Genomic DNA, 24172 nt, shown 5'->3' with positions numbered 1-24172 from the left:
TGCGGAGTCCGCCAACAACAGCAGATTCCGCAGCTTCTCATCCCAGACAAGGTCCCCGCCTCCTTCCAGCCCGGAGTTTCCTGCAGACCGGAAGCCCTTTTGCCCCGTCTTTAGGGGCGCGCAGCCGCAACCGGAAGTACCTCTGCCCCTACCCTCTGCGCGAAGCGCCCGGTCCGCGCAGGCGCAGTGCGGCTCCGGCGGAGCTGTGGGAGGGGAGTAGGTCCCGGGGGCCGGTCCCTGAAGATGGCGGAGGCGGGGGTGAATTGGGGGTCTCCCGGCAGAGCGCAGGTGAGCTTATTTGGAAGGGGACGGCTCGAGGAGTGCGGTGGCTTTCGGGAAGAGGAACTATTTATGCTTTAACGTTGCAGGCTGGGCATCCTGGTGGCAGGTGTTGGGGGATCCAGGACCCGCAGGTGGGGCCTGCTGGGCGAGGGGACCCGGTTTACCTGGAGAGAGGTCAGCGGGCTCTAGAAGGGGGCAGCGGGCCCGGGGTGGGGGGCAGGCTGTAGGGGGCGCCGAGGTCTCGGGACAGAGGAAGAGTGTCCGAGTGGAAGACGGCTGGAGGACGGCGGGAAGGGCGACCCTGGAGGTCTGTTTGGGGACAGAGATGGGCAGGCTGTCCAGCGTACACCTGACAGGACTTGGATGACTTGTAGCCAGGGAGAAAGACTCAGGCTTGTACAGGGGATGGGTCGAGATTAGGTACATAATCGTAGTGAGTTTGGAATCTACCGAAATAAGAGGACACTCAGAGAGTAGGGATTTGGGATCGGAAGTGAAACCCTTTTAGGTGGATCCGTGGGTTCAGCCAGAGAGAGCCCTTGCCAGGGCCTAGAAGTCGGTTGGTGACAGTAATTGGGGTTTTAGGGTCGTTCAGTGGGGATGTGCTGCCTGGTAAAGGAAAACAGTGCTTTGCTGAGGATGGGGCTAGGGACGTGAAAAGGGTGTTACAACTTGAGTGAAAATAACTCGAGTCCGGTTAATGTTGGGAAAAGTTGTTCGGGGGTGGTGTTAGCTATGTCGTGGGGGGAAATAGACCCTGAAGGGCTTGCTGTTTTGTAGGATTGGTGAGGAAATTCTTGGAGAAAGAGCGAATAGGCTTGACAGTTGGGCCGCTGAATCCGGCTAGCATCAGCATCGCAGGGAAACTGATCGTGCCCGTGAAAGACAGGCTCCAGTCCTGGGTCCAGAAAAATGAAGGCTTCCATGTCGTGTGTGTCCCGTTTCCACCCACCCCCTCACCTTTGGGGTTTGGCCCTGATGGTGAACCACTGAATGAAAACGAATAAAGGGGTGCCCCCTACTCATCAGTGCCCTGTAGGGAGAACAATGAGCTTGTGTTCTCCTGTTTTCTTCCTCCATTCTTTTTCTGGGTTTGTAATCCTAGTGGTTTTATTTGTTTTCATGGTACTCAGCTCAACAATCTGGTATGGAATGACCAGTCTGTGAATCATTTGTGTTTGGGGAAAAGGTTGATGCTTTTTAAACTGATAATTGTGTTTTTAGATGAGGACATTGAAAAGGAAAAGACAGTGTGCAGTTCAGTAAGAATAGTGTTTTCATTGTTTCTAGAAAATTACCCTCAAACAGTAGAGTGGCATTTTCAAGGACTAAACTTTCTGTTTAAAGCAGTAAGCTATGTGACTGTTGCTTGCCTAGTTTTTTTCTGTATTTAGGTTTTAATGTGGAGAGAAAAGAGCTTCAGTATATTCAGGGAATACTTTTTTCTCTCCAGAGTTCAGATGCATCTAGGCTGAGAGTCTTTTCTGTGTGCTTTTCTTTAAGGAGAGTTAAACCGTGTCCTTGAATTGTGTTTTTGTAATGCTGGTGCTTGTTCTGTTTTGTGAATGTTGTTTTAATGAGTGCAGCATGTGTTGAAAAGAAAAAGGGCGGTAGTAATTGAACTTTATTATTTGGTTATGTATCTGACTCGGTCCCTGAAGAGGCAGTCATCAGCGGATGCAAAAAACTTACCAATGTGACCACTAATTTCTGGAAAATGAATAATCTTGTTTGCTTATAATTGTTAATAATCAAATGGTTCTTAAGTTACTAGATTTTAACCAGGTGTGGGGGTGCATGCCTGAAATTCCAGTACTTGGGAGGTGGAGGCAGGAGAATCAGAAGTTCAAGGTCATCTGTGGCTATGTATTGAGTTTGAAGTCAGCCTGGGCTAATGAGACCCTACTTCTAAGACAAACAAAACAAAACAAAAACAAAAACAAAAAACAACAACAACAACAAAAGCCTAGATTCCAACTGGTTGTTCGTCTATTTTGTTTGTGTGTGTTTTTTTTTCAAATGCTTATTACCTATAAGTTGTTTTGGGGGCCAACACAAACTTCTATTTACTTGTGAAATGCCTTGAATTACTTATGCCTCTCTTTTGTCTGAAAGTAATGGTATCAGTCCATTAACACGAATCACACGGGACAGTATTTTTCTAGGTTTGATCATTTGTCATGGATCTTGCCAAAACTGTGTGAACTCTTCTTCTGTGTTCATTCATATACTTCATGGGAATTGTAGGTCAGGGCTCAAGGTAGAATACTGCCTGTCCTCTGGTAAGTTTTCTCTTAGAATGTGCAAAGCATTGTCTTTTAGTTAATAGTAGCTCCTGAACAGGACCTTAAAAGCAGTTTCTTGTGCGTCACCCACATTGTTTGTGAGGTGTTTGTGAAGGGCAGTGGAGCGGACTCTGTTCACGGAGGCTGCCAGGTTGGCCCAAATAAGGCTACCTGGTAACCACCTGGCCATCTTGCAAAGTTTCCCAGCCTATTTGAAGCCTGGTTTGGTGGCCCAAGTCTGTAATCCCCACACTCTGGAAGACAAGGAAGGAGAATCACGAGATCTGTCTGCATAGTGAAATCTTGTTTTAAACAACAAAACAAAACTACAGATTAACCTCTCCGACTTTGTACAATGGGAATTAAAAACACCTGACTATTTATTAACATTGACTCATCAGGAGCCATTGAGGTATTGTGCTTTAAAATTATTTGTAATAATCTAAGTTTTTTGATAAAATTTAAAGATTCGGAAAATCAAATTTCCACTTGATTTAAGTGTAATATTTAAAAATATAGTTGCATTTGTTTTAAGAAAATGTGAATCGCTAAAGGGACTTTAAAATAAATGACGCTACATTTGTTCCAAAGCCTTTAAAATACCCACCCTCCTAGTGCAGTACAGAGATTATAAGCATGCTTTTTTAACTGTATTCTTCAATTTTTCTTTATTATTCCTGTTATCATCAGTGTATATGTGGGGGAGAGACCGCACATGTATGGATGCTGGGACAACTTTTGAGGAGTTGATTCTTTGTTTCCACCTTGGGCTTCTGGATCTGTTACTCTGGAGCCTCCTCCCCAGCCCATTAAACATGGTTTTCTATTAGAAGAAAATGGAGGCTGCCAGGTAGAAGAAACTACACTGTTGTCCAGGAGGTAGTGAAGATTTTTCTGGGATTTCCTGTTTGACCAACCTGGTTATTGTACGCATTTATATGTAATTGTCATAGAAAGATCCAGAAACGACCCCCTGCTCCCCAAATGCAGTACTGCACTGCGCTTTGTTGTGTTTTGAGGCAGTGTCTCATGCCTCCACGTCTAGCTTTGAACTTACTGTATAGCTGACAATAGCCTTGAGTTCCAGATCTTCCTGCCTCCACCTCCCAAGTGCTGGGATTGTATCCCTGCTCCAGGATGCCCAGCTAAATTCACTCTTTCCTGGAGTTGTTAATTCACCTGAAGACTTTGTAACACTATTAAAGTGAGAAAGAACAGTTAGGTTGATTGTGCTTCCCCCACTCCCCCCTCCCTCTTTCCCTCCCCACCTCCCTCCCTCCTTCCCTCCCCCCCTCCCTCCCTTCTTCCCTCCCTCCCTGCCTCCTTCTCTTCCTCAACAGGTTTAGGCCACCACACTGGCCTGCCTGCCTGGCTTGATGGCCCATTGTTGACTTTGGATACTGGAGAATTTTGAGTATGTGTATAAACTCTGAAAAAATGCATACATACACTTTTTTGTTTTTACTTTGCATAGACTAGATGGTCTCCTGGCCCCCTTCCAGTCCTTAAATTTTAGGACATTGATGGTGAAGTATTGTAGCCTTTATTTTTGTCCCTGGTAATTATATATCATTGTGCTGTGATGTAACCACAGTTAGTCCTTTGGTTCTGCTTCAAATAAACATGAAACAAATGCTGTGTTCTTTTTCAAGAAGACTTGTGGGGGTGAAGTAGGAACTGAAGAAGGGCTGCCAGGAAAGGTCAAATAAACAGCAGTGGAAAAAACACAAATGAACGGCTCCCAAGGTCTTCAGGAGACCGGCAGGATGAGGAAAGAGTCTCCAGTAATCAGCAGCTCCCTTGGAGGACAGAACCTCCCTCAGGGGATTGGGAAATACTGTGGGTACAATTTTGGGTATCACAAGCAGGGGAGGCCTGCATTTAGTGGCCAGGAGCCAGGGATGCTAAATAATATGCCAGGCTCAGAACAGTTTCCACACAGCAAGAGATCGCCTGACCTAAACTCCACAAGGCTTCGCTGGCAGTTTCTGGCCAGCTATCTCTGGAAATGGATGGGACTAGCTAATTAAAGTAATTTATTGTTCTAAAAATATTGTTGAACCAAAGGTATATGTTGCTGTTAATTCCACTTTGGAAAGATTCATGGGCAGAACAAGTGGTTTCTTGACTCATGCTGTGTGGAGGGCTAAGATGGCTATGCCTGCTTAGCGTCGAGGCAGGAGAGCACACTGTTGGTCGCATGCAGTGTGGAAGGGAGCCATTTGTGGTATTTTGTTTGTTTTCTTGTTGTTTTCTACTTTAAAGCATCTTTTTCACCTTGATGTAGTGCATGTATATTTCTCTTCCGTAGGGCTGGAGAGATGGTTCAATGAGGAAAGACTCTGGGCTTGGGCCTCAGCACTTCACAGTCGGGTTTGGTAGCACACATAATCTCAGCTCCAGGAGTAGGGGGTACATTCATAAGGGGGTTGGTGGAGGTGGGAGGATCAGAAATTTAAGACCAACCTTGGCTAGCCTGTGCTATGTGAAACCCCACCTTAAAAAAAAAACAAAGCTTATTGTTTTAAGTGTTCATTAAATGGGATTGAAAATTATAGGTTTTCTGTTTCATAATAGCAATTTCTTTAAAAGTTTCTTACTACATTTATGTATTGTGTGTGTGCATCTCTGTGTGTGCACACATGTGTGCACATGCGACATGTGTGTAGAGTTCAGAGGACAGTGTGCAGGAGTTGGTTCATTCTGTCTACTGTATGGATTCTGGGAATCAAACACTGTCATCAGCCTTGGTGGCAAGACCCCTTACCTACTGAGCCATCTTGCTGAGCTCATAATGGCTGTGGACCATACATAAGCACCACTCTGAAATTGAGACATTGAGTTTTGTTCCAAAATTTATGTTTAAGGTAGTTTTGAAAATTAGAAACTTAGAGGCAGTGTATTTTAGATGATTAGATTTGCCTTTTCAAAGGACTGCTGAGCTGAGCCCAAGAGAGTTTGATCTTAGAAGAATGAACCTGACTTCAACTGTGTGGAGCACCTATCCCTGTGGGCTAAGCAGGAAGATTGCTACATGCAGAGATACAGTGGAGATCTAATGGTGAATAAGAGCGACGTAAAAAGTTTATAACCCATAAAGCAGGTCTACAGATAATTACGAGGTAGCTGTTCGAAGTTCTGTCTGTGTGAGATGGCTCAGTAAAGCTAAGCCTGTGCTAAGTCTGACAGTTTGGGTTTGATTCCACGGGACCCACGTGGTGGGAGAGGAGCCCTGACATCCACCGCTGTCCTCTGATTTCCACATGTGCGCTGTGGCAAGCCTGCCCACTCACAAAGTCACAGGACGTGCCGCTTAGGTACTGACTTACAGAGACGCCCAAGATAGAGTGTAGTTGATTAAGATGAAAATAAATGACAAAGCAAAATACCAACCTAGAGTTTTCACATTTCAAAACTGTTAGTATTCAGTGAGAGCAAGGTGCATGGCCGTTTGAGAAGCTCACCATCATGGAGAAAGCAAGGGAGTTGAGTGATGGGTTTGATTCAAGCTATGCTTCTTACCAGGTGCATAGACTTAACCCTTCTTTGCTTGCCTCACTTGTAATTGTACTTAGCTCTCAGGGTTGTTGTTGTTATTATTTTAGTTTTTGAGACAGTGTCACAGCCCAGGATGGTCACCATCCTCTAGGGATATTGTGAGGGTTAAGTGAATCACGTGTGTCAGGTGCTTGGAAAGGGACATGCAAAGTCTCCCACGTGATTTAACACAGGTGAACGATCACTGCATTGACTGATTAGTTTGTGTTACTGCAAGGAAATACTGAAGGCAGGCTAACTTTGTAAAGAAAACAGGTTTATTTTATTCTCCATTCTGGAGATCCAAGGGCATATCTGGCTAGCATCAGTTGTGCTCTGGGAAGGATCTCGAAGGCAGGAGTGTGGGAGAAAGGGTGGGATCACATTACCAGCTAGGGAGCAAAGGGGCTGAGGTCTCAGTCTCTTCCCTCCCAGAGCAGTGGCCCCAACTAGCCTAAGAACATTCTTTTGGTGTGTGTCTCTTCCCCTTTTTAAAAGATGTCTTATAGCCCAGGTTGGCCTCTAGCTTTCTATGGAGTTGAGGGTAACCTTGTATTCTTGATCATCACCATAAATGTGCCAAACCCAGGCTGCCCCACCACCACCTCTAGGTTAGACCTTACCCCTTAAAGATCTCATCATCACAATGAGGCCTAAACTGTCAACACAACAGTCTTGGGGAGACCCCAGCTGGACCCCAGCAATCATTTTTCTAGAGGAGTGAACGAACACTGAACCTTACCCTCAGAAGGCAGTTACTGAGTTGTGTTGCACATCTTGATGCCTTTCCTCTGCTTCCTCTGCTTCATCACAGTTACCCCATGGTTGCAACACTTGGCTGACCACACTGCTGTGGGTTGGGGGCACACTTCTGGGAAGAGTGGCTGAGGTCTGGCTTTTCTGGCTGGTATATGTGTAGGTGGGTGCTTGTTGGGCTGGTTTTCAAAGGATGCTTGGGTGCAGAAATTCAGCAATGTAAGCATTAAACACAGGGATGGGTCGTTTTTGTTCTGTGGACACTGTCCTCATGAGCAAGTCACATTTTATTATCAAAAACTCCATTGTCTTCAGTCAGAATATGTTGGGTATTTTTGGGGGAAGTATAAGATATTAAGTTGTGCCGGGCGGTAGTGGCACATGCCTTTAATCCCAGCACTCGGGAGGCAGAGGCAGGCAGATCTTTGTGAGTTCTAGGCCAGCCTGGTCTCCAGAGCAAGATCCAGGAAAGGCGCAAAGCTACACAGAGAAACCCTGTCTCGAAAAACCAAAAAAAAAAAAAAAAAAAAAAAAAAAAAAAGATATTAAGTTGCAACTGAGGGGGTGGAGTTTATGCAGACAATCAGACAATCTAGAGATGTGGGTGTTCATCTTGTAGATCCCAGTAGAAGTATTTTTGATTACCTAGTTGGCTGTTCTCTGAGGTAGGGAAAACTTTTTCTATTATTTTAGTGCTGAGGGGTAGGGGTGTGTGCGTGTGTTTAGACGTGGGGTTTCTTCTGTTGTCCTCCACTGATATTTTGAGATAGGGCTAGGCCGGGCAGCCAGTGAGCTCCAGGGATCCTCTTGTCTCCCGGTCTCCACCCCTGGCATGCATCCCAGGTACAAGTCACCACACCCGGCTTTTTCCTGTAGGTGCTGGGGATCGGACTTGGGGCCTCCTGCTTGTGCTCTGAACACCTCACTAGCTGAGCTGTCATTTCAGATGTTGAAGATTTGTGTTTTATGTTTGTGAGTGTTGATGTGTGTATGTGGACCATATGCATGCCTGCTGCTCACAGAGCCCAGAAGAGGGCATCGACTCCTCTGGAACTGGAGCTACAGGCATTTGTGAGCTGCATGTAGGTGCTGGGAACCTAGGTTCTCTGCAAGACCTCTTACTGCTGAGCCGTCTCTCTAGCTCTCTGGCTCAGGTCTCTTAAGTCACCTGTTGTACCCTAGTAAATATACATGTAGCACTTTATGTTTTATTTTTTACAGCATGCATATAAAGGCTCTTTTAAAGGGTTTTCTTATTGAGTAAGTAATTTAAATAAACTAGTGTACAAACTTGTTGTTTCATTCCGTATCTGCTACCTAGTACTGAAGTGTGAAAACTTGTACAGTCATGTATCAGACACATGCTGATTTTTTTCTTCTTTTCTCTTGTAGGATTTCTGGTAGGTTCCACGTTCAGACAAGATGTGGTACCATTGAAACATTGGTCTGCTTCGATTCACAGATAATTCACCTTTTCCACTGAGAAGCCTTATTTTATTTTACGGCTTAGGCCTACTGGACTTATGAAACCATGGCGGAAGGAAAGACCGAGTCACCTGGGCCCAAAAAGTGTGGCCCCTACATTTCCTCTGTCACCAGCCAGAGTGTGAATGTGGTGATCCGAGGGGTGGTGCTCTTCTTCATTGGAGTCTTCCTTGCCTTAGTGTTGAACTTGCTCCAGATTCAGAGAAACGTGACACTTTTTCCACCTGATGTGGTCACAAGCATCTTTTCATCTGCATGGTGGGTACCACCATGCTGCGGCACAGCCTCAGGTATGTGTGAGGCATTGTGTTCTGTGTTGCTTACAAATGAATAGGGTATTGTCTAAGTGACAGATGGGTGTCGGGGGTTGAGGGTTGCACATGTGTGTGGGTGTGCTGCATAAACATGTGTGTGCCTGCATGTTGAGGCCAGAGGTCAGTGTTGGGGGTCTTCTTCAATTATTCTCTAAATTGTTTTCTGAGACACTCTCTCATTTAATCTGGATGCTACCAGTTGGGTAGACTGGCATCTTGCCTGTCTTCATCTCTCCAGCACTGGGATTCTAGGTGTGTATCACCACAATGACTTTTTAATAGGTGCTGGGGATCTGAATTCAGGGCTTCACGCTTTTGTGGACAGCACTTTACCCTCCGAGCTGAGGATATAGTTTAAATAGAGTGCAGTGGACTCTGTGAGTGAAGTTGGATATGTTTGGCACATGTATGCCATCATGTAGTGTGCCTCCCCCCCCCCCCCCGGGCCCCCAGCTGTGGAGCATTTCTGTCATTCCCAGATTCTTTTGTGCTCTCTTCCATTCCTTTGTACCCCAGCCTCAGGCTGCAGGGGCTCTGCTTTCTGTCCTCCGGGATCATCTCTGCCTTCAGTGTTGTCCCTGGAGTCATCCAGTAGGTACTCTGGGTACCTGACCCTGCACCTTTCAAATTTAACCATAAAACCAATTCTCATTTTCTTCGGGGTCGGGCAGTTAACATCTTTTATTTTTCTCACTTCATCTAAATATTACTAAGTTATTTTGGTAATAATTCACTGTTGTTTAAAAGTTTTGATGTATGGGCTATAATTTTATGTTTGAAGCAGATAAAAATTTGATAAGTGGAATAATTTTATTCAAGTTGAAAACTTAATGCATTTTTATATTTTTATATATGCTTTTATTTTTGCTGTCTGGTTTTTAAGTGTACCAGAAGAATAGTAAATACTTGAAAAGATCAATGAGGTAGACTGTCTTTGCACAAAATCCTGATAATTCTGTTAGTGACTTTGACTATTTTCAGTAGTGGCCTGTTGATGGCCAAGTAGAGCATTTCCAGATGCTCAAATGATGCCGAGCTCTGTAATGGACAGCTCTTTAGTTGTGTCTAATGACAAGGTCAGTAGGTCAACACTACGTTATATAATACAGTAATAGAAGGTGCTCATAGCCATGTGGGAGAAAATGGTTGTAATTCTATATGTCCGTAGTATACAGGAGTACTCTGTGACACAACGTGGGCACTCTTTGCCTTACATCCCAGAGCTAGAGATTGCAGGTGTGTCTGTCCAAGAGCTGAGGTTGACTGGTGGGATGTCTTCAAGTAATCTCATGAAACCTGCTGGACAGTAACGTAGCCCTGCTATGTGGACAGTCAGATTCCACGTGGCTCAGGTAGCCTTGGAACCTTTGGAGCCCTCAGTTAAGAGAAGTCCTCACGGTGCTTCGTCCTGGTTTTCCTGGGTAATGGTCCAAGTAGAGAAGAGAATGTGTATCTTCTCACTTATCTGCTGACCTACCTGTATTTTCCTTCATTTAAATGCAGAAGAGAAAACACTTCCCAGTAACTTGTAGTTCTTGTCTCCTCCAGGGTGCAGATCACCTGGGTTCTAGATCTAGCAGCTGTCCGCTTCAGGGTCGCATCCTGTTTACTGTAAAGGAACAGGAGTCACCTGTCCCTATAGTGTGGTCCTGGGAAGCTGGTGGCTTCTTGAGGCACTGTTGGGGGGGTCTCACAAGCTTCTGTGGATCACACTTCTTTCCTCTCATCTTCTTTCTTGTTTTAAGAGGATTTTTTGGGAGAATTTCTTTAATTTTTTTTGAAATTAAAAAATATTTTTCCCCTTCCCTTTCCTTCCTCTAGCCTTTCCCATGTACCCCACCTTACTTTTTCTAATTTGTGGCCTCTATTTCTGTAATTGTTGTTTTACACACACACACACATACATACATACATACACACACACCCCTACCTAAATATGTAAGCACAACCTGCTCTGTCCACATAATGTTACTTGCATGTGTATATACACATAAATATTTGTGTTAACTCTTTGAGAATTTCATACATACGGGATTTTGCTTTTAGTTTATTTGTTTTGAGATAGGGTGCTGCTGTGTAACTCTGGCCTGGAACTCAAAGTGTAGCTCAGGCTGGACAAAACTCAGAGATCCACCTGCCTCCGCCTCCTGAGTGCTGAGATGAAAGGCTTGTGCCACCATACCCATCCCGTCCGGTGTATTTTGATCAGATTCACTTCCTACTCCTCCCTTACCTCCCACCCCATCCCAACTTCACGTCCTCACCCTAACCTCCTTTCTGAATCTCACAGACTCCAAGTACAGTTTGTACTTCCCATATGCTAATGGATGTGGAACTAGCCATTGGGTAGTGGCTACCCTACTTAGGGCCACGTGCTTACAGAAAACTGATTCTTCCTCCCTCAGCAACCCATCAGCTGTCAGCTCCTCCGCTAGGGGTGGCAGCTGGACAGTGTCCCCTGCTCCCTGCTGGAATGCTGACGGGCGTCATCTTGTGCAGGCAGCCGCAGCTGCTGTTCACTAGTGCCACAGCCCTGTAATGTCCGGAAGTTGTCTCCCCAGGGCCCTCCCTGACCATTGGTGCTGACAGTCCTTCTCCACTATCGTCTCGGATGGTTTTAAAGCCTTGGAGTGGGGGGCTGTGACACAGATGTCCCGGTTGTGCCTGAGCGCTCTGCAGACACTTCTCTCTGCGCTCTCACCGGTTGTATGTTTCTGTGTTGACTGCCATCTGCTACACAAGGAAACTTCCCCAGTGAGATGTGATAGCTGCACTAATCTACGGCCATAGGTACAGGTTAGAGGGGAGCTTGATAGTATGTCCACTTAGCAAAATAATAGGAGTAGCTTCACCTCTTATGTTCTCGGCATGTATTTTCTTCTGGGGATCGCCCTAACATTCTTGCCATCATTGTACCCATGGGCAGATCTTTCCATGCCAGTTACTGTAACTCACAGGCTCACAGCTAAGTAAGACTGTTGATGAGTTCCCCCTCCCACCCACCCCCGTTGCCTGCACAGCACCTTTAGTACTATGAAAGCTAGCCAGCACGGAGGAAGCTTCCTGTCAGCACCAGCTTGATTTCTCCATGCCTTGTGACCAAAGTGTGTGATGTCTTCATCACAGAGGTCTAGGAAGAGCTTAGGAAGGCTGGTGTTATGTGTGGTGCACCAGAGCTGGAATTGGAAAATTTGTGTCTGTGAGATCATCAAGGAACCCTTCTAAAGGATGTCTTCTTATAGTCTTGTTATATTTGAAACCATAAAATAAAAATCTCATGCATCCCAAGCTGACCTCAAACTCACTCTGTAGGTGAGACTAGCCTTGAACTCCTGATTATCCTGCTTTCACTTCCTGGGTGCTGGGATTAGAGGCTTACTGTTACTAGCGCCAATGAATACATATTTTAAAAGACAATTGCTGTTTTGTGGCTAAAAGAAGCAGAGAAGTTGTCTCCAAAGTCACAAGTAGCCAGACCTGTGAAAGTCATATAAAGGATTCTTCTAGTCAAGCAGTTCCTTACCTCTTTCCTAGTGAGGTCTCCATCCTCTCTAGCCCACCTCCACAGTGAGCCCACACAGCTCACTGTGTTCCCTTTGGTGGACCCTCCTCCCCCGCTCCACCTCCATGGTGAGCCCACACAGCTCACAGGGTTCCCTTTGGTGGTCCTGGCCCCACCCCCTGGGCTTGGAGATACTAGTCATTTTTTTCTGTCTTTGTTTTGACCCATCCCGCCTCCATGTTTTGTTGAGCACTCTGGGCTGTGAGAATGATTGCCTGTCTCTGACACACAATGTGGTGGCATGGTTTTCCCAATCTTTTTTTTTTGTTGTTTGTTTGTTTTGAGACAAGGTTTCTCTGTGTAGCTTTGGAGCCTGTCCTGGAACTCACTCTGTAGCCCAGGCTGGCCTCAAACTCACAGAGATCCGCCTGCCTCTGCCTCCCAAGTGCTGGGATTAAAGGCGTGCGCCACCACCACCCAGCCCAATCTTGAACATACACAGGGTTAAAGCCTTTTGTGACATACTCGGGGCTGTTTTTATAATACTCTGAGCCTTTCTGGGCCCCATGCTCCCTTCATGCTCAAACCTTACAGTTTCCTGGTAATGCTGCTTGTCTCTGGTTGTGCCTTGGTTCCTTCAGGCACCTCCCTTTGAGGAGAGAATTGTTTCCATGCTTCTGCCTGCAGGGTCACTTCTGTGGAACTTTCCAGACAGCCCAGCACTTTACCCTGCTCATGTGCAGGAACAAGGTGAAAGCCCTCGGCAGCTTGTCAGCACTTGGTCCAGCCTTCAGGAATGGTGTGTCACTTTGCCGAGAAAACACAGCTCTTGTTTATGAATGTGTACATGTCTGTGTGTGTGTATGTGTGTTTGTGTGTGTAGGTCACAGGACAGCCTCAGCTGTTCTCCCTCAGATGCCATCGACCTTTTTGTTTTGTTTTTTGAGACAATCTCCCACGGGCGTGGAACTCACCAAGTAGGGGAGGCTGGCTGGCCAGCAAACTCTGGGGATCTACCTGTCTCTGCACCTCAGTGTGTGTGTGTGTGTGTGTGTGTGTGGTGTATGTTTGTATATGTGTGTGTGTGTGTGTGTGTGTGTGATGTGTGTGTATGTATGTGTGATGTGTGTGTGTGTGTGTGTGTGTATGTGTGTGTGTGGTGTGTATGTTTGTATATGTGTGTGTGTGTTGTGTGTGTGTGTTTAAAGTAGATTCTGGAGCTCAGACTCCAGTGCTTGGGCTCACACAGCAAGCATTTCACCGACTCAGCCATCTCCCCAGCCCTCTTTTTTTTCCCCTTTGAAAATCCCCAGCAAATACCAAGAGCAAGGTCCATTATGGGGCTTAAGTGTTGCTGAGTGAAAACATGATCTGCTTCTGCTGTGTCTCCCGTGCAAGAGTGTCTTGCTGAGTGGTCTGGTTGTCTTCAGCCCCCTCCTTGCTGGATGTCTAATTTAACTGTGCTCCTTGTCCTGCCTCGCTGCGCTGAGCACACCACCCTGAGAGAGTGACGGCTTACTACTGGTCCTGCACAGACTCCTTTTGTCTCTGCTCTTGGCACATTGTTACTGGGAATCACGTAAAGATATCAGAAGACACGTGATTTTACATCAGAGAACCATCTGATTAAGCAGGATTGTATTTGCATACGATTTTACACAGCATGATTTTAAGCCTCTTGTTTAAAAAAAAAAAATGGTACAGAGAGAAGAGGAAGGCCAGGCATACTCCACTGAGCTCTCAGACAGTGGATCCGCACTGCGCTGTGTATATTCCTATCAGACTGCCATGCTTTTATTTAAAGGAAAGAAAGAGAGACGTTTAATGGCAAGTGACAAGCTTCCCCAAACTCTCCCTCTCAGTAAGCAGCTGAGCACCATGCATACTCAGCGGACTTGGTTTTTTATTGGCAAATCCCAAGGTTGGCAGCATGGCCGTTTAAATTTTTTCTTTGTGTTTTCCCTTTCTCTTCTCAGTTGTCTCTCGCTTGCATAGGAACAGAGTCAGTTTTACTTATTTATACTTTTGCACGTACATGTCAGCATCTCTGTATGATAATTCTTTACCTGTGGCATCAGCTGCTAAGGAAAATTGACTTGGAATGCCTGCTCTGGTTGGATTTTTCTCAGCCACAGGCAAACAGGAGAAAGATGCAGGGGATCGAGAGAATTAATTGATATCTAGAGAGGTGATAGATGAGAGTGGATGACAGAGAGTGGCTAGGTGGATGATAGATGGTAGAGAGGTGATAGGTGGATGCATCAGCATCGGTATGCATCTGTATATGTGTATGCATATGTTCTGTAGAGAATGGTGGAATGGCGAGGCAGATGAGCTGTTTGCGATACCCCTTGAGGAAAAAGTGTCATTTAGACATGTTTCAATTATTAGGCATGCTTGTCATTTTAATCATGTAGAAATTTAGAAATGCTGTCACTTCATCCCGTGGGATTTTTCAGTAGTGCGTTTTAAATAGGACCATAACATGGATTTTCTTTGTGTGTGTGCATGTGTATGTAGAAGCATGTGTAGGTACACACGCATGTATGTATGCGGAGGCCCAGGGATAACCTCAGCTGTCACCCCTCAGACACAGTCCACCTTGGCTTTTCTTGTTTGGGTTTGCACTCAGTTCCCTGGGCTCTCGAGGCCAGCTCTCACAAACTGAGCTGTCACCAGGCCCTGAGACTTACATTTTCTAGCAGCCGTTGGAGCTCTCTGCATTGCTGAGCTTTGGTCTCAGGATGGCCTGTGAACCACCTGTGCCCAGCTAAAGCTAAGGTGTAAAGAGCATAGAGCTGGTCATCTCTTTCCCATGCTGCTCCATTGCTCTACTTGCCTGTGGCTTTTGAACACTAGTTGGTTTCCAGTGTTCATTTTCTTTTTTACTTTTTTAATTTATATTTAAATTTTAAAAGGGTGTGTATTTATGTGGAGAGATGGTGCTTACTGTTCTTTCAGAGGACCTGAGTTGGTCACATTGGCTTACAACCTCCTGTAATTCAGGGGATCCTGGGTCGTCTTCTAGCCTCCATGGCACCCAAATGCACATGGGTACTAAAAGACACACATGCATACATACACACAAATTTAAGAAGTAATCTTTAGCAAATAAATACATTTTTCCTGTGGGCTTGGGAGCTGGCTCAGTCAGTGAAGTGCTTGCCTTGGGAGCGTGAGGACCTCTGTTTGACCACTCATCACTCATGTTTGAAAGAAAGAAAGAAAGAAAGCTGGGCATGGTGGTCCGTGTTTGTACTCCAGTGCAGAAGAGGTGGATGCAGGTGGGTCTCTGGGGCTTACTGGGCCACTCACCTAGTTCCAGGGCAGTGAGAGACCGTCTCAAACAGCAAAGTGACTGGTGGCTGAGGAGTGACAGCTAAGCTTGTTCTTTGATCTCCACATGGTCCAGAACACATTCCTGAGCATGCACAAAACGTACACGTTAATGTTATGTCTTCTAAGTGAGTAAAATGCTGAGATTTGCTAAGTAAAGTTAGGGATAGGATGAGAATAGTTGAGGTCTTAGTCGTGGATATCTTATACACAGGTACTGTATTTATTATTACTTACCCAGGTAGGAGTCAAGATGTTATTTCCCAAAGCAAAAACCACACTGAGGTTTTCTTCTTACTTTTTAACAGCAAACTTACATATTATCTGTAAATTTGTAGTTTTTTGTTTGTTTTTGAGACAGGGGTCTGACTATGTATTAAGTAGACCAAGCTGTCCTTGAACTTTTTCTCGAGTGCTGGGATTAAAGGTGTGTACTGTCATCCCTAGCGAATCTGTAATTTTTGTGCACCCCGTGCCCTTCCTCTTTTCTGTGTGTACAAGGACGATTGCCTGCAGCCTTTTGTTGTCATTGGAGTGGTGCTATGAGAAAGATGGGGTGAAAGACTGTCAGGAGAGAGTGCTGGGTGCAGACAGGAGGCGGGCAGGGCAGGGCAGTCAGGACCTGGGGAGCCTGGTGTGAGTTCACAGGCCAGCTGCCTAGCTTCCCTTAGATTCTGCTTGTGATAAGTAGCATACTTAAGTGAGGAGAGGGTAACCGTGGACCGACTTGGTGCTTTCAACTCTCGAAGATACCATTAGGAGCTACATGAGTTAGAGTCTCTGGCTCCTTGTGAGTCGCCCCCCACCTCTTCCAGTGTGTGTAGCCTTGAGAGTGCTGCAGCTTCTTCAGAGCTCTCTGCAGGGGTGCTGCTCCTCCTGTTTCCTTTGGAAGGTAAGTTTAAAGATGCCAGCATCACTCAGACATTCAGATACAGTTTTCTTTTTGAAGAGCCTTGAATTCAGGCAGTGGCTGTGGTAATTTGTGTAGTTAATGCTGCCCGTGCAGTGCTGGTGCTGACTGACTTTTTTTTCTTCTTTTCACAGCTGTGATTGGGTTGTTGTACCCCTGCATTGACAGGCATCTAGGAGAACCACATAAATTTAAGAGAGAGTGGTCCAGTGTCATGCGCTGCGTAGCGGTGTTCGTGGGTATCAATCACGCCAGTGCTGTATCCTTTATGAAACATGCAGTAATGAGGCTTGTAGCCCCTGTAGTCAACTCGGATTTTCTCACTTTGTCACAAGGTGCTGACCCAGTTGTTGAGACACCAGGGTAGCAAGTGTGAGGTTGGCAGAGGGGTAGAGCCTTGCTTAAGCTCCTTTGCAGTTCCATGTCCAAACTCTACTTGTGAGGCTGCTAATTCCTTACATGTAATTTTGTTCATTCAAAAATGAAACAGGTACATTTTCAAACCCCCCTCCCTCCTTCTTTCTTCTCTTAGGATTTGCAGGTAAGGACTCAGGATTTGCGAGTAAGGTAGTTTTAGGTACTCTTTTAAAAGTACAGTTTTAAAGAGGCTATACTGACATTTATTGGTTTTACTCAACACCAGAAAGCACCCGTGCTCCCCCAACTTCATCACAAGATCGGGTCTCACTGTGCTAGCTAACCCCGGCTGGCTTTGACTTTCAGCCCTTCCGCTTTAGCCTCTGGCGTAGTTTTCTGTGCAGTTGTTGTTGTTTGTTTGGGGGTTTATTTTCAACATTTCTGTTTTGTATTTTTCATTGGGGAACAGTGTGACCAACTTGCTAACCTGTATCAATGCAATCTGGATCCTTACCAGTGATCTTCAGCGTCTCATCCTGACTTCTATCTTTCTTTCATTTTAATACTTTTTATTGAGTTTGTTCTTGGACAGTTTCATACATTGTGTGTACAGCACACTCTGAGGCTGTGACCCCACCCTGTCTTTATAATAATCTTTCCTCTCTGCAAGTCCTTTCCCCCCATCCTTGACTTGTCGATTTTTTCCTTTTTATTTGTTTTGATATCCACTGAATTTCACCGGGATTTCACCTGTGTGGCAGTGGATGTATCCTTTGGAAGTATCCTTTGGAGCTTGGTGGGCTCCTCAGTGTGTACACATCTGAAGAGGATGACTTGCTCTCCCTCACAGTCCATCAGTAGCCAGGACTTCATCAGGGAGAGGTGGAGGAAGGACTCCATGAGCCTCTCTGTAGCCATGATTGGCTATCAGTAGGCCTGTTGTAGGCAGCCATGCCTGTGAAGTCATTTCTGTATGAGCTGTGGCATGTCCAGAAGACAGTATTCACTGCCCGCCCTTCTCCTCACCCTCAGGCTCCTTCTATCCTCTCCACATCCCCTTCTACAGTAACCTTTGAAGCTTGCAGGGAGTAGTGTAGAGTCCTGTGTAGGACCACTCACTCACTCATCCCTTACTCTTGGCACTTGGAACAGCCATCTGTCTTTGTATTTACCCCCCACTCATTTCATTGTAAAAAGAGACTTATCTGATTAAGGACGGATGGGGGTAGCATTTATCTATGGGGGTAAATGTAAATGTTTAGGAGACAGCATGGCACCATGACAGCTTGACAGCAGCAGGATCACCTCCAGGACCCAAGTCCCCCACAGCCTTGGGGTTTTGACTGCGTTTAGTACAGGTATGAATTCTCCCTTGTGGACTGAGCTTGGCATGTAAGAAGAGAGTGCTTGGTGCCCACATAACCGGGGTACCACTATTGCACCTGTGCACGTACCTGGCCTAGCAGGTTGGTATTGTACATCATAGGGCTCACAGGTCAGTAAGATGCCTTTTCTCCCCCACCAGCTAGTATAGCGCCTTGCCTTCAGCTTTATGAAAGCTAGCCTGCAGGGGCAGCTGAGTTGTGGCTTAATTTCTACTCACCTTGCAATTACATAGTACACCTTATGTTATCTTCAGCAATAGGGTCTTATCACCAACTAGTTCTGGTAGGTAACCAAGAGGAATAGCAAGAGCCTGAATTGTCTTGGAAGCCTCTGGGGCCTCTTTGGCCAACAACTCATGAGCAAGTGTTTCACACTTGGCACTAGGGTTTTCATTTAGTAGCTCTTGGCTCTCAGGCGCAGCATTATCCAGACATGCAGGGTATCGCCCTTCTAATTTCTTCTCTCTCTAATTTAAAGATTTGAAATTGGCTTACAAACTGCCAAGCGTCTCTATGACTTTTTCCTACATCTTTGCCTGCCTCTCCCCGCAGCTTTTCCTGTGGGTGCTGGATCCTGGCGTGTCCTCCTGCCTGCACAGCAGTCCCTTTTCCCCACTGAGCCGTCTCCCCAGCCTTGTGTTTGCTTTTTAGGTGGAGGAATTTGAACAGCCCTTTCTACAACTTTAAAAGCCTTAGCGTTTAATATGTGTTTTTGGCTTTGTTCCCTTTTCCCTTTGTTTCTACATGAAATACTTAAGCATAGCAATCTTAGCTGTCACGTCTACCCTTTAAAGAAAATAGAAGATGTTTACAAAATTTATAGCAAAGACTTTTCATATTAGGTTACTTAGCGTTTGGAAAACCACAAGGTATAGCTTCTGAAATTGATATATTTGACTGATTTACCCTAAAAGCCTCCTTATTGTGCTAAATAACTTAATCTAGTTAGCAAGATGGACCCCATTACTATTGTCTCCTGCTGTTTATTTATGTGAATGCCTCTTGCACAAAGGAATCGGTGCTGAGAACCTTGTGTTTAGAGTGTACGTACAAGGACAGCTAAAAGAAGAGAGAAACTTTCCCAGATGGACTGTTAGTTTCTTGATAAATCAGCCACTCACAAGGACTGATCTTTAGAAAGTGGCATACAGCTGTCCTCAGAGGCTGAGGACTTGGCAAGCAGGGGTTTTGTATGCTGCTTTAGTGAGAATGTGGGAATGGTGGGGGAAAGTGTGATATCCCTGGAATCCGGAAATGGCTTCATAGGCATGTTTTGGGGGGCAAAGAAATGAGAGACTTTTGTAGTACTGACAAGGCCAGTTAGTTTGGTCAGATCTCTAGTCCAACAAGGAGGCAGTTACAGAGCCAAGGTGGAGCCTTTGAGGCATAGAAAATTCCCTTTTAATGACACTCAGAATTAATTTTCTTAGTGTAATCCTCTAACAAAAAATAAAAAAATCAGAAAATTGAATTCATAAAACTTCATTCTACTTAGAGATTTTTGAGTAAAAGGGGCCATATATTTGTGAATAGATGCTTAAGTGTGTGCCAGAAATAAAATATCATCAGAGCAAAGTGCCCTGCTAGAAAGTCGCAGGCACTAGAATACTTTGGCAGGGGAGAAGGTAATGTTCACTTCAAGGCTTTATCCTCAACAAATTAAAACCAGAGCAGTTGACATAATAGAAGGGATGCTGTGTCCTTGGTGCTCTTGTTCTGAACTGCATTATTATAAAATGTGTCTGTCAGTAAATCACACAGCCAGTGTGGTACCCTGTTAATAGCTGTCAGGTCTTCAATTTCCAAGTTCCTGTATGATTTTCAAGTACTTCTAAACCCTTTTGAGAAGTATTATTGGTTTTCTTTTCTTTTTTCTTTCTTTCTTTTTTTTTAAAGGTGTGTTGTTTAGCACTACTATCCAAAGTGCACAGTTACATGTTTAGTCACAAAGGCACTTCCTAAAGAGTGCCTGACTTTACAATTAGGAATGTGTATAGCCTTTTTTTTTTTTTTTTCCTGGATGGGTTACAAGAAGGCGGGATCTGTTAATGCCCTCTGCATTTGGAATTTAGACATAGTTCCTGCTTCCTTATTTTGTGATGGCTCCTTAGCACAGGTCTCAGAAAGTAGACTTTGACAACAGCTTCCAGTTTTCTCTCACGCTGGCTGCACTGTCAGTAGGGCTGTGGTGGACTTTTGACAGATCTAGAAGTGGTTTTGGCCTTGGCGTTGGAATCGCTTTCTTAGCAACTGTTGTCACTCAACTGCTAGTCTACAATGGTGTTTATCAGTAAGTATTGACCTTCTTGTTACCTGGCTGCTATGTAAATCAGCAGAAACTGCATTCAGAATTGAGGATCTCAATGGAGTTTGCCAGTTTAACGTACAATATCACTTACTTTCATTATGCTTGTCTTGAGTGCCCTTGTTTTTGCTCCATGGGTTATTAAAATATTTCTATTGTTCTAGATACACATCTCCAGATTTTCTCTATGTCCGTTCTTGGTTGCCATGCATATTTTTTGCTGGAGGCATAACAATGGGAAACATTGGTCGTCAACTGGCAATGGTAAGCTGAGGCCCATGGAGTGTGTGAGGTGCATGATACCATTCCTCAAAATGGCCATTGGTCAAGGGAACACCTCGATGAAGACAGTGTTCTTTGAACTCTCTTGTACTTTCATTGAAATAAATCATTTGGAAGAATTTAATCTGAGGAGTATTGATACTTAAGGAACAGCTGGAGAGAAAAGGAAAACTAGGTTATGGGTGGTATGGTAGAATTGGTTAGCTGTATAGTGATACTTGATTCTTGTTGCTTAGTTTTTGTTAGTTTACAGTTTTCTAGTCCATCAACAAAGAACTATTTCTTTTTTTCTTGATTCAGAGTCTCAAGTAGCCCACCTTGTCTTGAACTCACTATATAGCTTAGGATGACCTTGAATTTCTGGTCTTCCTGCTTCCACCTCTTGAGTGCTGGGATTACAGGCCTGCACCACTACACTAGGATTATGTGGTCCTGGAGATTGAACCCTGGGCCTTTTTCATACTCAGCAAGCATTCTTATCAACTGAGCCACATCCTCAGCCCCTAGTAAAGGGACAGTTTTGAAAATGAAAAGGACATATTATTATAGTGTTTATAAACTACGACCATTTCAAGCTGATCAAGATTCTCATTTTAGTTATGAATGGAAAAAGACACTGATAACCCAGGTCATGGAGCTAGAGTTACACAGTAACATTCAGAGGCCACAGCAGTAATTGCTCTTACTTGAGTTTGGCCAGCTGGGAGAATTGTGATTGACTTGCTGTCCTTTTGATAATCTGAACACCCAGTTCTAACGCTGTGTTTCTTTTCCTTTAAATTTCAACTATTCATTTTGGTAGCTATATTTTTTAGAAGATTGTTTTAATTTCGATCCTTTATATTGTAATATATATATATATATATATATATATATATATATATATATATTTTTTTTTTTTTTTGTTAAATCATAGAGTGATTGGAAATAATGATTTAAACTCAGCACTGTCCTGAAGCTCATGGATCACCTTTGGCTGATCTATGAGCACAGAAGAGACACACTGTGCCCTTCGTATTTCAGGGTTTCCCTGCATCACCGGCTCCTATAGCCTGCAGTATGGAAATTGTGTTTTTTTGTGTCCTCCACTGCTGCCTGTAGATTTTTCACTTTGAGAATGCCATTGTGTAACTCTTCGTTCTCTGAGGAATAAAGTGAACAGATTAAGACATTCATTTTTATAGCATTGTAATTTGTTTGGAAGTTGCAATTCACAAGTGATTTTAAATCTGTTAACTTTTGACCTTTTAACCTTGCAGTATGAATGTAAAGTTATTCCTGAAAAGTCTCATCAAGAGTGAAGAAGGCAAAAATCAGTCTTTTCTCTAGGAAGCCATGGGAAAGCGACGTGTATATGATAGGCACACCAACGAAACTTTGGACTGTAAAATTGCGAGGATGCAGTTTTTCCTTGATGGTGTGTGTGTGTGTGTGTGTGACACACACGTTTCTGCAGTCTGTGATTGCTTCTGTAAATCAGTTACCAACCTTTCGGTGTTTGAGTTCAATAAATGTAAGATATATGTGCACTACATGAAAGATATGTTTATGAGTACATGAAATTTCTAAATTTTTTAAACATACCATGCATTGTATCACAATGTTGATGTGCCAAACTATGCTGTTACTGTCACAGAGAATAAGAATGCTTTGAACAATTTAGAAATTTAGTGAAACAGAAGAAGAAAGCTAAAAACAAACCGAACAGAAAGCAAATGGGTAGCTGGTCTTACCTCTCACTGACTGTCGTGCCTTTTCCTGTTTCTAAGCAGCTGTGTGCGTTACGAGCACTCCGCGTGTGCTTGGTCTCTGTTTCAGAGTTTCGATCTTACTGTGTTAGCGATGAACTTCCGTAGATGGTGTTAAACTGCAGTACTGCAGGCATCCAAAGACTACTTTTCTATGTTGACAGACTTTACCAGAGGTATATGTGATGTCAGGGGGCGTTACCAGCATTAACCTAATTTGAGTCTCAATTTGGAAAAACATAACTAAAAATTAGGGGATTTGACTAGATAAATGTTTGGGGAATACTGTGTGGCCTTTTCTCTGCCACAGAAACCAAAGTGATATTAGCTGTTACTTGGTTCTGAAGCTCACAGCTTTAGCACATGGATGACTAAGGAACACTGGGCACATGGATCAAAGTGAAGGTTCTGAACTACTGGGTCTAGAAAGCAGGTCATGCTGGTGGGGCCGGGCCATGGAACCCACCAGCTCTGGGACGCCTGAGTCTGTTGCCTTCACAAGTGCAGTCTGAGGATGGTGGATGCAGGACTCCCTGTGTGCTGATGTCTGCTGCTGAATGGTTCCGTCCTTGGAGAGTGAATCGAGAGAGCACTCACAGAGCTTCCTGGCACATCTCATTAACAACTCCTTCCATTTACTTACGGTTTAAGTGTATCAGAGGACTTTCCACTCGCTCTTCCTTTCTGAAATGGTTAATTATCTGGCACACGAGGGTAAATGATTCTGAGTACTGTGGTGTGCGTGTGCTTATGTGTTGAATGTGTGAGAGAAAATGTATACATGTGTCTGTGTGTGCATGTGCCCATGCGTTCCTACAGTGTCAAGTACATATTTTAAGTCTTTTTCTTTTAAAGCAGTGCTGAAATCTTGTACACCAGAGTGTAATGTGCTTTGTGTTCTCAGGCTAAGGGTGTGAGCATTCCAAGAGTGTCCATGTGGAGTATGTGTATGCAAGGCCAATGACAGGAGTGGAGAACACACCACTATCGTTTATTAGTCTGTCTTTCAGATGCTGTTCATTAGAGTAAATAAGGTCTATTTTTAGAATCAAATTTGTAAACACTATAAAATCTTTAATAAGTTATAAGGTCTATGATATGTTTTCTTTGAAAATTGCTGTTGAAAGCAAGATGTATTAAATATGTAATTATCACCATGTGTGAGTCCTTTTTCTTCATGATAAATATTAAGATATAAGACTGTAGACTAATCTTATAAAATTAATACAGGTGGTTGGATATGCTAAGAAATGATGAAAGAAAACTCAGCAAATCCATTGGGATAGAAGGGTTATCAAATGAAAATGATAAACAAGAAAGGGTAATTCTGGTAAAAATAAAATGGTTTTTATTATTTTGATAATCACACAAATCTTTCTGCACTTAGAAATATGGCAAACATTGTCAATGGTGTGTCTCTGCTCTCATTATTTGAACTTTTAGGAATTTGGGCCTCTGAAAACTGAGACTAAATTCTGAGAAAACTGAAAATTCCCTAGTTGGAGTCCTGCTGATGCTTCACAGAGTCGGCTTTCTCCTGCCTTTTCATGGGTTCTGAGGATCCAACTCAGATGGTCTGCCTGTGAGGCGGGTGCCGTCCCTGCTGAGCCACCTCTCCCTAGCCCTTGCTAAGTCTTTGCTCAAATGTTCATCTACACTGAGCCCCATCCCCCTCCACTGAGGCCCAG

The 24172-nt window shown here is 44.3% G+C and overlaps 1 protein-coding gene across 3 annotated transcripts; it reads left to right on the top strand.

Moving 5' to 3' along the window:
• Nucleotides 1-163: 163 nt before the first annotated feature.
• Nucleotides 164-23641, top strand: Insig2 (insulin induced gene 2). 3 transcript variants are annotated; one of them, XM_059280456.1, is made up of 6 exons: nt 164-288; nt 8253-8635; nt 16542-16666; nt 20273-20439; nt 20619-20718; nt 21996-23641. In XM_059280456.1, exons 2-6 carry the CDS (start codon nt 8392-8394, stop codon nt 22035-22037), a joined length of 678 nt encoding a protein of 225 aa, XP_059136439.1. In that variant the 5' UTR covers nt 164-288; nt 8253-8391; the 3' UTR covers nt 22038-23641. The 3 variants fall into 3 exon arrangements, with proteins under 3 accessions (XP_059136439.1, XP_059136441.1, XP_059136440.1); XM_059280458.1 differs by lacking the exon at nt 164-288 and having other exon boundaries at nt 8459-8603; XM_059280457.1 differs by lacking the exons at nt 164-288; nt 8253-8635 and adding an exon at nt 12753-12911.
• The last annotated feature ends 531 nt before the right edge of the window (nt 23642-24172 follow it).

The sequence above is a fragment of the Peromyscus eremicus genome, chromosome 15, assembly GCF_949786415.1.
Source record: "Peromyscus eremicus chromosome 15, PerEre_H2_v1, whole genome shotgun sequence".
In the NCBI taxonomy this organism is placed as follows: domain Eukaryota; kingdom Metazoa; phylum Chordata; class Mammalia; order Rodentia; family Cricetidae; genus Peromyscus; species Peromyscus eremicus.
Note: the sequence above shows the minus strand (reverse complement) of the source record. Positions and strands in the feature narration are given on the sequence as shown.

Bases quoted from the DNA above. Each gene is read 5' to 3' on its own strand.
- Insig2 (XM_059280456.1), top strand. From the start codon at position 8,392: ATGGCGGAAGGAAAGACCGAGTCACCTGGGCCCAAAAAGTGTGGCCCC. The intron at 16,667-20,272 runs GTATCCTTTATG...CACAGGTCTCAG, and splicing joins GTATCAATCACGCCAGTGCT to AAAGTAGACTTTGACAACAG. The intron at 20,719-21,995 runs GTAAGCTGAGGC...TTAACCTTGCAG, and splicing joins TTGGTCGTCAACTGGCAATG to TATGAATGTAAAGTTATTCC.